At 42.1% G+C, this 15,047-nt stretch overlaps 1 protein-coding gene across 3 annotated transcripts in view; it reads right to left on the bottom strand.

Annotated features, from left to right (window-relative positions):
* The window catches only part of LOC119492394 (chemokine-like protein TAFA-1), a 159,480-nt gene that overhangs the window by 17,130 nt on the left and 127,303 nt on the right, over positions 1–15,047 (bottom strand). For all 3 annotated transcript variants that reach the window (XR_005207768.1, XR_005207767.1, XM_037776817.1), the window contains exon 3: positions 11,306–11,446. Coding sequence is in view for 1 of the 3 variants with exons in the window: in XM_037776817.1 (XP_037632745.1) it covers positions 11,306–11,446 (141 nt within the window). In the remaining 2 variants the exon portion in view is untranslated. The remainder of the gene's footprint in view (positions 1–11,305; positions 11,447–15,047) is intronic.

The following is a 15,047-nucleotide window of genomic DNA, read 5'->3' as shown; positions in this document are numbered from 1 at the left end:
GCCGTAGTGTCTGCTTTTTGGTGAGTCACTGAAATCAGTCGCCTTCAGCCAAGATCTGGAGCAGAAAGCAATCAGGCTTTAAATGCTTGTGACATTTTGTTTGGTTGAATTTACAGTTTTAGATGCAGGATCGATGCTTCCCACAAGATCACGGTTAACAACCAGCATCACTTCTTTTTAGGGCTGTCAATCGATTAAAATAGTTAATCGCGATTATTCACATGATTGTCCAAAGTTAATTGAGATTAATCGCAAACTATTTGCACATTTTGTATCTGTTCAAAATGTACCTTAAAGGGAAATTTGTCAAATATTCAATACTCTTATCAACATAGGAGTGGGCAAATATGCTGCTTTATAAAGAATGTATGTATATATTTATTACTGGAAATGAATTAACAACACAAAACAATGACAAATATTGTCCAGAAAACCTCACAGGTACTGCATTTAACATAAAAAATATGTTCAAATCATAACATGGCAAACTCAAATCAAACAGGCAACAACAGCTGTCAATGTGTCAGTGTGCTGACTTGACTAGATTTGCCCCAAACTGCATGTGATTGTCATAAAGTGGGCATGTCTGTAAAGGGGACACTCGTGGGTACCCATAGAACCCATTTACGTTCACATATCTTGAGGTCGGAGGTCAAAGGACCCATTTGAAAATGGCTGTGACATTTTTTTCCTCGACAAAATTTAGCTTAAGTTTGGAGCATTATTTGTGACAAGCTAGTATGACATGGTTGGTACCAATGGATTCTTTAGGTTTTGTAGTTTCATATGATGCCTGGATCGTCACTCTAGTTTTAAAACGGAACCCACTACAACCTAAAAATTGCATGTGGCGATAAAACAATTTTTTGTTAAGGCGTTATTATCACATTAACTTTGACAGCCCTGCTTCTTTTCATTCACTGACTCATTCAGGTCATCTATCTCTACTACCAGAAAGTTCTTTTGTCTCTTCCTTTCACCTGATTAGTTTACGTCAGTCCTCCAAGTGCCCCGATCACCGGTTATTAACCAAACAAACAGCCAATCAATCAATCATTCACCATATAATCAAGCACGTAAGCAAACAGAGTTAAAGTGAACCGCTTGATTAGAAAAAAAAACACAATTCCTTGCTAATGAGACAGAGTTATGAGTGCAGGCATTGTGCAACAGCGGTAAAGTATTGAAAGGGTCACGGGTGCATGAAGCAAATGAAGCAAGTGTGTAATTACAGCGGGACTGAGACTTGGACCCCTGAACCAGAGGTCAGCTTCAGAGAGTCATTATTCTGCATTAATCTTTGCCCCTTGCAGAAAAGAGAGAGCCGAGGTTTGATTAGCTATTCAGGAAATATCGTTTGGCTTTCTAATCACACAGCTTTTCTGAATTTATGAACTTGTAATGGACACCCGCAGACTTGAAGAATAATTCCTGTGTTTTCATTTGATTATTTTCAGCATGGTATATTTTTTAATTAAAATGAATTCTCAGAAATGCCACTGAACGGTACTGGCAGTCATGAGGCAAACACAGCGTGTGGAATAATTCTGGGTCAAGATTGCTATAATTAAAATATACATGTGGTATAGTGGTATTTGCTATTACAGTGGAAACCACTTACTGTATACGGATCTAAAAGCTTGGCAGAGAATCATTAGATTTACATATATAAAAAAGGTACAAATTGAAATTACATGGTGCAGAAAACCCTCAGAGGGGCGAATAAATAAAGAGAATAAAGAATAAAGAGAATAAAATATTAAAAGGGATGGTAAAGAGAGAGAAATCCTATATAAATGCGGTTCAAATAATTCAGTTATAGTAATCAAGTGGTCCGTTTACAGTGTTTATTTTGGGTCTTTTTATACAGACATGTGGAAAAATTGTTAAAACTACGGTAATTCTATATAAAGTATATGATAGTAGCCTGACAGGCTACTTTGCCTCGCGGCTCGCGGTAACCCGTCTACATTCCAGCTGGCTACCAGAGGCTGGCGCTGCGTAAACATTGAAATCATGACTGAGAGTGAGAGTCATTTTCTCTGAATGAAACGAGAAACGTGGTGTTCCTCAGGCTACCTTACAGAAAACGAATGCGAACGGGGAAAACACCTTCGGTTGATGCCGCCCTCAAGTGGATTGATAATGCCTGGTCACGTAATGCCCGCTTAAAGTGAAATTCTGCCGATCCTCAACCGGCCAGCACATGCAAACAAACGGCGCCCGGCCCGTCTCCCTTCATGCCGCCAGCTCCCGGAAATCAGTCCATTTGCCTGTTGAAAAAGTGAACAAGGAGCCCAGGCAAAGGGCCGCTGTTCACCGCCTGCGCTACAGTGAAAGAGCAGAGAAACAGCAAAGTCTCACCCCAAGCGAGCCCTTGGTGGGGGAAAAGGCAGAAGAAGTGAGTGCTCCAGGGATGACATATTTTTGTAGGCCAACCAGGAAGTTAGCATCGCCCTGGTTCCCTCGACAAAAACCCAATGTGATTTTTTCAATTGGCTTGTGGATTATTGCAGAAAATAATCTCTGTGGGAAACACATGTTTATGATAAACTTCACAAATGAACACCACTTTTATGATTTTTGTAGTATGAATGCAATCGCCAGAAGTAAAAAGATAACGTTAGGCTGTAAACAAACTACACCACGGTTGCATGAATGGGAGTATACACAACGAGGCTGTAAAGTTGGACGAGTCGACGTGATGGCGTTTCGTAGTCTCATTTAGCCACTTGTTAGCAACCGCCTTTTTTAAGACACATAGAGGCTTCAAAATTCACAAGTGGGATATTTACTGATGTATTTTATATCGTAGAACAAAGCGTTAAGTTCTCTTCAGCTTGTGTTAACCACAGACCTCATTTCAGGCATTTCACTAAAAACCCATTGACTTCCAAATGAGGGAACCGGAAGTGTCAAAATGCCAACTCATTTCCTGGTTTTAGGACTCATTCCTGTTGCACTCTATTGGCAGCGAGCCTGTAAATAGTGAAGTGGCCCGTTTCATGACTTTATATTCATGTAGTGAATATACAAATGTCAATTAGATGGTAATCTGCACGAGAAATAAAGAGAAACAAAGAATATCTGCTTATAGTGATCAACTTGACCCGGACAGACATGATCATATAACATCATATAAGCGGTTTCCTCTGTAATATTATTATGATGAAAACTGTAGTATCAGAATTATTGAATGTGATTACTGTTGAGTGTGTCTGTGTGCATTTTGAGCATCCATGAGTGAGTGTAACTTTGTGCCTGTGGACTTAATGTGTGTGTGTGAGTAGGTGTGTGCGTGCGCACCTGTTAATGGTTGAACAATGACTCCTTTTGTTGTGTGGTTATTTCCTTTATGTGGGTACAAAAGCCATTTACGAAAACGTACCTCCCACACAGCTGACAGAGATCTACCTTATGTTTCTCTATACTCTGCACTTGTTGCTCTCCAGTAGTGAGAGCAGAAAGGAAATATGATGTTCCTTAAAGAAACAGAGACAGAGAGAGACGGAGAGGAAAAACCAAATTAAGGAAACCTCTGAACTGCAGCGGAGGGTCAGATCGTCTCCTGGCAGGTTAAAGGTCGAGAGTCTAATCACATCGTCGATGCTGTGAGAGCTCAGTGGGATGTGACAAAATGGAGGAGAAAACCTGCTTCACAATCATTATCTTCAACTTCTCCAAAGACACAAACATCTTTTTTTGGCCCAGGAGGATTTCACTGTTTGTCAGTCTCTCGTTATGTCTGCCTGTGTGTGTGTGTTTGTCAGTAAGAGAACGGAGTTATTGTTTTCTATTGTGCAGTATAATATGCTCCTTCTGTCCATCCCCTCAGGCAGGATCTGCAGCAGGTTTGCGTCTTGCCAACCACATACAGTAGCAGGGGGCTGTAGAACAATATGAGAGGCGAACTGTGGGGGGGGAGGCAGGGATTTTATAATAGGACGATGAGATGTTTGCTGGGCTGTTCTTGGGTGTCATCAGTTTGGACTTTGCTATCCATGCAAGCAAGCACAACTATGAATAAACTCTGGTTTTGCAGACCAGATATGTATTTATACTAGGGCTGTCAAAGTTAACACGATAATAACGCATTAACGCCAATTTGTTTCTGTCAGTTTTAGATACTGGTAACATATGAAACATATTTCAAAGGGGTCCCATGACCTCTGACCTCAAGATATGTGAATGAAAATGGGTTCTATGGGTACCCACGAGTCTCCCCTTTACAGACATGCCCACTTTATGATAATCACATGCAGTTTGGGGCAAGTCATAGTCAAGTCAGCACACTGACACACTGACAGCTGTTGTTGCCTGTTGGGCTGCAGTTTGCCATGTTATGATTTGAGCATATTTTTTATACTAAATGCAGTACCTGTGAGGGTTTCTGGACAATATCTGTCATTGTTTTGTGTTGTTAATTGATTTCCAGTAATAAATATATACATACATTTGCATAAAGCAAGCATATTTGCCCACTCCCATGTTGATAAGAGTATTACATATTGGCCAAATCTCCCTTTAAGGTACATTTTGAACAGATAAAAAATGTGCAATTAATTTGCGATTAATCTCGATTAACTATTTCAATCTATTAACAGCCCTAATTTATGCACAAAACACATGTAAGGACATGTTTTTTTGTTTGATACACTACATTCCCGCTGATTACGGATGTCACAAGATCTGAACTTTGGAACCAAGTCAATGCCAAAATTCTGAAAACGTCAGGGTACTCGTTTTTCAACAGTACTGCAGGTACCGTGGGTACTGTCAGGGCTCGAGACTAACAGCACTCCGTCGTCCCGGGGACGATTCAAAATGTGTTTGGGACGCTGTAAACTCTCTATTGACGCACCATATTTTTTCCCGGTTAATGCTACTTTGCGAACAACAAATCTGTGTTAAAATCGGCAGGACAAGAGCTAGTTAACGTTAGCTGTTAGCTCCGTGCAGGACTGTACTGCTTACCGGCTGCTAACAGCTAATGTTAACTTGCTTTCCTCCTGACGATTTCAACACGGGAGATGCCATTGAGTTACATTATGATGCTCTATTCAAGCTCTATTCGGTATGGACAATACTAAATTTCTGGTATCATGACATCCCTAATAACAATGGTGACCTTCCTTGTAATGTAAGTTATGTTTTAAAGACCGTGTCAAGCTGTGCATCCTACTCATACATGCGTATGATATTCTGATTGCAGCTGTTCGACCAGTAATGTAGGTGGAAGAACTGCAGCGCTTCTTGTCCCTCCCCTAGTCCATGTGTGTCTCCCCCCCTGGATGTATCTCAAATGTACCATGACAACCTGTCATGCTCGGCTATACGCGCCCGCAGCCAAACAGAAGGGTTCATTCCCCATCAGTGATCAGCAGCGAGCGGGCATCTGCGTGCATCTCATGTAGAAAGAGTTTACTGCTACAGCGGCTACATGACAACACAACGCCGGAGCATGTGTGCTTAGGAGGGCATCTGCATGCATGTGTTGAGTAAATGAGTGTATGTGTGTGTATGTGTGTCCATACTGTGGCTGAGGGCTTACATGTCTCATACACTGGGATAAAGGCAGTGGTGCAGTGATGAGCGCCTAATCCGAGCGCATGTGATCGGCCCGGCGAGGCTGGAGAGAGATATGAGCGTTTGACTTGTTAAAAGGGATGTTCTTCACTAAGAGCCTCGTTGGCCCTGACATATCTGGGACATAGTTCTCCTTGTCAAAGCTAATAATCAATTCCCACTAGAGGGATAATCTGACAGCAGACCCCCACCGAGCACGACACCTCCCAACGCAAGCTGTCGTCACATCCCCATATATTAATAACAGCCCAAACAGTTACCAATAGCAACTGCAATAACCCCCACGAGGCCCGCTTTCACGAGGTAGTAAACACTCGACAATGGCGCCGCTCCTCGCTGCGTGCTTTGATGTTGGAGTTTGATGCTAATGACCGATAATACAGCACGTCGGGGAGACTGCCTGTTTCTGCAAAATTTGGCCAAAGATAAAGGAGTGTTCGTTCCTCCAGGCTCTGTATGTGTGTTCAAACCAGATGACCTCTGAGGAAGACATACTTTTGATTTGTTCTATCAGAGCACTGGCAATTCTTTATATTCTTTTCTCTTTTTTTTTTTGTTGGAACATAACCTGTGTATGGTACAGGGGCGGCAGGTGTCCCCCAGGGGTGTGGCGAGATGAGCTGGGCTGCGGCATCGTTCCTCATCTGGACGGAACATTAATAACGCCGGGACCTGGGGAGAAAGCTCCATCTGGGCCAGGCCGGTGCGCTGCTGAGGGGACAGACCACTGACTCCACAAGTCTATAATCCCTCACATGGTGCAGCCGCAGCCCGCGGGGCCCGGTTGAGAAACACATGCAACTTTCGCGTATACCTTTTCCTCGATAATCAAAACCCTCGAACGGAGTGCCGCCCACCCCCACCCTGTGTCCATTTATTTCCACACTTACAAAAAAAAGATCCTTTAATTAAATGGCGTGTTTGCAAAGCGTGACACCTCCGACTACAGATGAGCTCTTATGAATAATAACATAATTATTGCGTCTGCCCTTCAGCCCTCATCCCGTGGTGATTTCTGTGTTAAATAAATAACAGTCTGACTCACTTCTAAGCAGGTGGAAATTATCCAAGAGAGGAGGCAAAGGCCCCGACTAAAGGAAATAAAATTATTAAGAGGTCAGGTCCTGTTAACACTTTCAGTGTGGTGCAGTGGTGCTCAATAGTGTAGCTTGCTGCTCAGCGGCCTGTCATTTCCATTTTTATCACCACTCCTCTCTATAAGAGCTTGTTAGTCAATACACAAACAGCAAGGACTCTCGCTGCAGGAGCCTGAAGCATAGAGGCATGAAGTGTTAACAACATCTCCAACTTCATTTCCATTCCTCTGTCCATGTACTTTAGTTTTTAATTTGTTTATCTTCGTCCTACTTCTACTGGTAACTTCTGCTGTTACTAGAGATGCACCGGTCCACTTTTTTCAGTTCCGATCGGATATCTGTATTTGGATATCTGCCGATACTAGATGAGTAATTCACAAGTTTAATCACGATACAATATTATGTCAATTCTTTGGACAAAGATACGATATTTACCGATATTACAGATTCTGCCACGATACGATTTCCATTCAATTCAATTCAGTGGTCTGCGATCAATATTAGACGATATCATCTGCCCATTTAACATAATCAGTTATTTTTAAAGTATGATTTGACAGTTGTATTACTGGGCTCTGTAGGGAGGAGGTGCGCTTGGACGGAAATGGTGACATAGGCATGCCATGTGAATTTCAAAATAAAGGCGTATCTTTAAAGATGACGACAAGTATTGATGGTTTCACTGTGCATTGATGATATTGGATCACTGATCATTGAATCGATATATCGATCTACATCGAGGTATCGTAACACCCTTAGCCGATATGATATCAGTTTGCATTGCATTCCGATTTTGCATTAAATTTAAATGCATTCCAACACAATTGATTTGAACTCAATAGGTTTAGTAGGCTTCACATAATAACAGGTGTAGGAGTCCAAGTTGCTATGGCAACTCCTTAAACGTTTTGAAAAACTTAGAACATATGAAGTGCACAGCCATTATCAACTCCTAGTAGATTTCTATACATGAGTTCAGAAGTAATAGGATCATTTCAAAGAAGAGAGCAATGGCAAACTGACAAGTCTTCATAAGGTTTTGAAAGAACTGTATAGAGAAATAAATATCCACCTTAAATCTGCTTTGTTATAAAATAGTGTGGTGTGTGTGACCAGATGTTTTTATGCATACATTAATTTAGATCAAGTAATAAAAAGGCGAGACCAGAGGACATGGAATAAAGGAAGTGATGAGAGGTTGCTATGGTTACCAAGCAGAGGTAGTAATCAGATGGAATAGCGGTTCATATACGACAAGCTAGATTATAAATACCCACTAGAAGTAGCCTACATGTTGAATGGTTTATTGAGAGCTGAAAGACCATCACTATGATTAAAAAAATGATAGGCTGATCGTGTTTACCTAGTTGAGAGCCAGAGGACCGTTACTGTGAAAATACAAACGATAGTAATGTGTCGTTTATCATGTTTATCTCCTGTTCTGGGCTTGGAGCAGCCACTCGACATCCATGCTAAAGCCGCGAGCGTAGCTAACTAACTTCTTTGCAGCCGTAACACAGCCGGAGGGACGTTCTCCAACATTAGTACACCATCACTATACACCACGCACCATTATTGTGTGAATTGTGAAGCCAGTACCGATATTGGATCGGATCGGCCCCATCTCTAACTATTATGGTTTCCATCTTATGGACTGGAGTGTAATTTTTAGTTGTGGTCAAGAAAATGTCTCAGTTTGATGTTGAGGTTTTCAGAATTTTTATTAGGTTTGTCTTAAGGCCATGTTTAGTGAAAAGACACAATGTGAGTGAATATAAAAGGAGTCCTCTGGCTGTTTGGTGCTGTGGAAGAGAGTGTCTGGTTGTCTGCCTCTTTGTACAAGGACAACACAGTCTCCATCTGAAGGTCAGAGCTCTCTAAATGTTTCATTCAGGAGATGTGTCCGACCACAGGGCAAACACATTCCTTTCTTGAACAAAAATGTCTCAAGGACTCAAAATGTAGCTGTTCCACGCAAAAAAAAAAGTTTTATAAGGCTTTAGGTCATTTTACAGTAAATGGAGAGAAAGTTTTTTGTGTCATCCGTGGCTCATATCTAATTTATATTCTAGGGTTTTCTTGAGTGTCAGCTGTGGCTAACCAACCCTGTGAAGCCCACTGAGCAGGCCTGTCTGGCCCTTCATGTAACATCCTTCATAATGAAGATATTTTGGTGTCACTTCTTGTCGAGAGGGCAGTCAGAGGGATGACTTTGATCTCTGCTGGAGGTGGGGGTGTAAAGATCGAGGCTGAGGAGCAATAAATGAGCTTCCTGGAGTGAAGGGGGGCATCGCAGTTCTGTCTCAGTAGACTTGTGACTTCCTGTCGGCTTTTTTTTTTTTTTTCCTCCCGTGGAGCTGCTTCTGCCTGATTGTTTTTCTCAGCTGAGGTAATTCAGGTGCACTAGCCTGGAGCTTCCCTGACTTGTGTTTATTAGTTATTCATTTCCATCAGCCTGAGCTGCCTTAGGCGATGTGATCTGCAACGTGCTCCCTGCTCAGGTGTTCAACAGCCCAACTGGATCATCCTTTAACTCCCGTGATGCCTAGCAGCACAGCACTACTGGGTTCTTAAAGGTTGAATGTATTTTTATTAATAGAAAAATCACTGAGATAGCAGAGGAAGTTATTGGAATGTGCTGTAGGTCTTTGTCTAAAGTGTTTATGTAAAACATAATTTTTTTTTTTTTTTTTTAAATAATTCATTTAAACCTGATGCTCGCCTTTGAACCATCCTGTTTCTGAACTGTTATGTTTATACCGCACATGTCCTGTACACAGCTGCAGTTTGGCAGAATGAAGTCAATAAGAAATCTCCTATATAATAATTCAATAATGCATATATAATCAAGGTAATAATTAATTAAACTTAGCAGATACTGTATATACAGTGATCTCCAGTGTGATTACTTGTTATGCAAAACCTCTTCTCAGGTTTCTTTACTTATTCTCGTGTAAAAGTCTGGGATTTCTTGCAATAATCTCATATTTGTATCCTAATTTATTGTAATTTAATTACAAATTACACAACTGTTATTTAGATGGTCTTTTATTGCAAATATAACTTTATTAACATTTGAGTAATATCCAATTTTTTTGCATAGCAGTGTCCTATTTATTGTTTTCATTCATTCATTCAATTCATTAATTTGACGTGAATGCTATTTTTCATACCAGAAATGTGCAAAGTGTCCTTATAAATGATTATATTACGTTAAACCAGCTATTCTGAACCACTGGGCCGGGGCCCACTGGTGGGCCTCAAAGTGCCACCTAGATGGCTGTGGAGGTACTGTCCAATAGTTACATGGGTAGACCTCTTCAAAATCCGGCAGCCGCTATTCTGTCTTTCAGAGGTTGTAACGGGCTCAGTTTTAAAGCGTGAGTGAAGATACTGGTATCATATGAAACTAGAACAGCTTAGGAATTCATGCCAGCTTGTCAGGAAGGAGGCTAAATAACGCTCCATTTTGGCGAGGAAAAACTGGCATGGCCATTTTCAAAGAGTTCCCTTGACCTCTGACCTCATGATATGTGAATGAAAATGGGTTCTATGGGTACCCACGAATCTCCTCTTTACAGACATAACATGTCACAAAATGGAGCAGTTCTTGAAATGAAAAAGGGATGTTGAAGACAAACCTGCACCCACAAAAGCTCCCAAGCGTGTTGTGAATACTTTGGATTCATAATGGCAGGCAGTGATGGGTGTGGGTAACCTGGATATTTACAGTATGTGGGTCATTACACCTGACAGTGGCATAACAGATAATTATAGCCCAGTTTGTCATTTATTTGGGAAGGTGGTCCTCGGAAATTTTTTTAACAATCAGAAGTGGGCCTCAAGTTACAAAAGGTTGAGAACCCCTGCGTTAAACTACAATTTTCTTTTTGCATTCAATGCCAGTATCTTTAAAATTCTTGCTATATTATATCTGTTAGGGGTGTAAGAAAATATTGAAAATATCAAGTATTGAGATATTATGTTTGGTGATACTTGATTTTTAATTAATAGTTTACATGCAAAGATGAACTCAGTCAATACTTTAATTCATTTGCAAAGATATGCACCCTCAAAGTAGTGCTCTGATGTTGGAGTTACAGGGACTCTGATAAATGGACTTCTGATTGCATAAAAAGAAAACTTTTTTTCCAAGATTTTATAGATATTGTGGTGTTTTTTTTATACTATGACAGTTTTCCTACAGTATCACAATATATTGCAGTGTATTGATCAATACACAGCCCTAATATCGCTGCATGAAAACTATGGTATTATTCGGTTTAGGGAAAGACTGTAGTTGTGGCAAATAATCAGGTAATAGTTACTGTTAATAAAAATGTGAATGCTGATTGCTGTCTGTATCAAGAAGCAAACTCCGGCCTCCTGCATGAAAGTCAGCTACAAGGCCAAAAACCACCTCAATACTGTTCCTTCCTGCCTCTCTACATAGGACACGCTACTTCCTGCGTTGGCACTGAATGTTGGCATGTTGGATGTAATTTGTGCATCATTTCTTGGGATACTTGGCTGGGTAAGACGAGGACTTTTCCCCTCACAAGAGCCTCCAGTAATCAACAGTCAGCAGCAGCACAATGTTAAAACACATGAGACGTCCTCACCATCCACACAGGAGGGTTTGTTGCGTGTCGTCCCGGCCACTTTCCCCGGTAAACAGGAGCACTTGACCGTCTGAGAACGCTCCTCAATACGATTCTTGTTACAGCATCGGTGGGCGGCAATCACCTCACACGTACCTCCCTCTGTGGAGAGACAGACAGACACAGCGGTACACGGTCAGGACATGAATGAGATTAATGTGAGAGGAAACATGCCACTGATAATTAACTGAAGCATCCACGATGGCCCCGTAACTTTTCATTAACAGACTAAACATTAACAGTCCACACATACCCAACCATTCAGTCTGTCTACTATTATATTCAGTTTTTTCACTCTTTACTTATTATATCTTTGTTTACTTAATTACTGTTTATTTATTTATTATTTGACATATTTATTCTATCTTGTTTTTTTTTTTTTATTGATGCCTCTTGTTTTTTTTAAAACATTATTTAATAATTATATTCTAAAATATCGCCCTCAGGCTTGAGAAGCGGCTGTGCGCTGCTCTTCATCAGAGGTGGAAAACCAAAACTAATAGAAAACACTTCTGATCAGGCACAAATCTCACCATTGTGTGACTTATTGTCTTCACAAATGTAACCTGGTAGCTAATGTCATGATTCAGGCAGTTTTTTAAAGAAATTTCAAATAAGTTATTTGCTAATTATTAATTCAATTTATCAGCAGACCTTGAAATAAGGCCTATCAATTAACTTTGTATTCTTTTCCTGGAAATGTATTAAATAAATCACCAGCTATTGAGAAAAAGCAGAATATAATTATTGAATAATGTTTATAATAAAGTAATTTTCGATAACATTTGAGGTAAATATTGGGGTAATTTGGCAGTAATTCCAAAGAAATTTCAAAAAGTTTACTTGCTAATTATCACCATTACATTTGCAGACCTGTAAAAGGAAGTGTTACCGAAATTTCCCCGCTGTGGGACTAATAAAGGATCATCTTATCTTATCTTACATGTGTTTTTACCAACATCAGAAATCCAAATAAGCAACATTGTGAATGAAAGATGGGCTTCGGGAAACTTGTCTGCTTCACATCACATGATGTGAGGGACGCTGCAGTACAATCAGTGGGCACTTACACTGTAAGTATGTGTAACAAATTGGCCCTCGAGGCATCTCAATTATGTCATCTAATTGCCTCTCACTCAGTGCTGGCTGTTCTCACTCCATACCAATCAGCCTATGATGAAGATCACATCATGCACTATGAATGTCCCTGCCTTTGCACCCTTGACGTCTTCCGTATGTTGTCAATGTGATTAAAAAGGGATGAACCTTTTGTCGACGCTCCTCCAGGGAAGACCTGGCAGTCACAGGCTTCAGTCATACACTTAGATGGCTGACACCTTTGAGGCTCATGACAGAGCCAATACAGTCTTAGGCTGTGCTACACTAAAGCATTAACTCAAAAGCATAGGTGACATCAGTCAGAGCAAATGCTGTACAATAGGTCCCAGTCTGACAAAGGAGGATGTCAAAAAAATTCTGTGAAAAGAGAAGGCGATATGCGCCGATGGCGGTGCTGGGTCAAAATAACAATAGTGAGGATTGCCCACGGGAGGGAGAGGGGGTGATGGAGCGGAGGGACATCCTGAAATGAGTGAGACAGGCAGAGAGAGAGAGAGCTAGAGGACAAGGTGTGTCTGGCTGCCAGGGACTGGCCATGCCAGTGAGTAATGAGGGAGCCACTGGAAGTGCCCCCTTCACACAATTATAAAGCGTGGGGCTAATGCAGCCAGCGGAGCTGCAGGAGAGAGGCCCTCCATCACCGCTCTCCCCTTTCCTTACGCCCCAGGAAAAACTCTTTATCTTCCCTTGACAGCCACCGCAACAGACACCAGCGTCCAACAATTAAACTGGAGCTCATCCCTGGACAGAAGAGAGGAGAAGAGAGGAGAGGAGAGGAGAGGAGAGGAGAGGAGAGGAGAAGAGAGGAGAGGAGAGGACTGAGGAGAGGAGAGGACTGAGGATAGGACTGAGAGGAGGAGAGGAGAGGAGAGGAGAGGACTGAGGAGAGGAGAGGACTGAAGAGAGAAGAGGAGAGGAGAGAACTGAGGAGAGGAGAGGAGAGGAGAGGAGAGGACTGAGGAGAGGACTGAGGAGAGGAGAGGAGAGGAGAGGACTGAGGAGACGACTGAGGAGAGGACTAAGGAGAGGAGAGGAGATGATTGAGAAGAGGAGAGGAGAGGAGAGGACTGAGGAGAGGACTGAGGAGAGGAGAGGAGAGGAGAGGACTGAGGAGAGCACTGAGAAGAGGACTGAGGAGAGTTCTGAGGAGAGGAGAGGACTGAGGAGAGGAGAGGACTGAGAAGAGGAGAGGACTGAGGAGAGGACTGAGGAGAGGACTAAGGAGAGGACTAAGGAGAGGAGGGGAGATGATTGAGAAGAGGAGAGGAGAGGAGAGGACTGAGGAGAGGACTGAGGAGAGCACTGAGAAGAGGACTGAGGAGAGGAGGGGAGATGATTGAGAAGAGGAGAGGAGAGGAGAGGACTGAGGAGAGGACTGAGGAGAGCACTGAGAAGAGGACTGAGGAGAGGACTAAAGTGAGAAGAGGACTGAGAAGAGGAGAGGAAAGGAGAGGAGAGGAGGAGGGTTGAACTTATCCTCTCCACAGAATAGATCGAGGATAGAGTGCAAGAAGAAGAGGAGAGAACCAAATGCCACGTTCCATCTTGTTTGCGCATTATTTCACTCGGCTGTTACTAAGTTTTAAAGAGGACGTCCTTCTGCGGTCAGACGATGCGTCTGCTTCCACCGGCATGACAACAACCGGTGTGTGTTTCTCCAGCTGGGTCGGTTGTGCAAATGTTTGAAATGGCTCGGGTCATGAATTACGGACCTGAGCTCCCAGCAGCCCAGACAAGTTTGGCAACAGTTTTCTTCTCCCATTCCCATCAATGTCTGCCGCGGCCGGACCAAAGGCCGCCGAGTCCCGGATTAAAAGGCAAACATTTGCAGTCCTGCCGGGACCGTGCTGTCGTGCAGTATTAATGTCACTCTCTCAGCGCTTGTTGTTAGATATTTCTGGGCAGGAGGAGGCAGAACACAGACTATAAAAGTGAGGAGAAAAGTCCCCCGAGTGTGCTAAAACCCCAAACCCCACAATGTGTTGGCTCGTTGAATATTTCACCGACAGCTTCCTGACCTGCAGACTTGCTTTCAAGTCAGAGCAGATCTCTGAATAAGTGAGGACTTTACGTTGCATCACAGAATACCGAATGAGGTTGAATCCCCTCTGCTAGCTTCAAAGCCTGATCTGCAGGTTACATGTAGGACAACAGAGGTGTAACCAACAAGGGACAACTAAAGGAAACCCCAATCATACTAATATCACTTGGTTAAATGTGATGTAATGTGTCCTGATCTGGGACTTTTAGATTTGTTTCTTCAGCGGGACTTAAGTTACAGAAGCAAGTTTGTGTATCTTCAGAATTGTGTGTTTTCCCCATTTTAGCCAGAAACACTTCAGTCCATAAAGTGATAATTTATTACACAGTACGATTCAGCGAACAAGGCTCCGCTCTTTGAGAGAAACTGAGCAGCAACATTTATTCTGCTAGGACAAATAACCCCTTTTAACACATAATAATACATAATCAGGGATAGCTGTAAACATACACATTCATACAAGTCAACAATACCAAAGCTTCAGTTACATAAAGGAGGTTGAGGTGTTGGGGGAGTTATGGCAACAAGGAGTGTTGGCATGAA

This window comes from Sebastes umbrosus, chromosome 1 (genome assembly GCF_015220745.1).
Source record: "Sebastes umbrosus isolate fSebUmb1 chromosome 1, fSebUmb1.pri, whole genome shotgun sequence".
Lineage (NCBI taxonomy): Eukaryota > Metazoa > Chordata > Actinopteri > Perciformes > Sebastidae > Sebastes > Sebastes umbrosus.
This window is presented reverse-complemented; position numbering and strand designations above follow the sequence as displayed.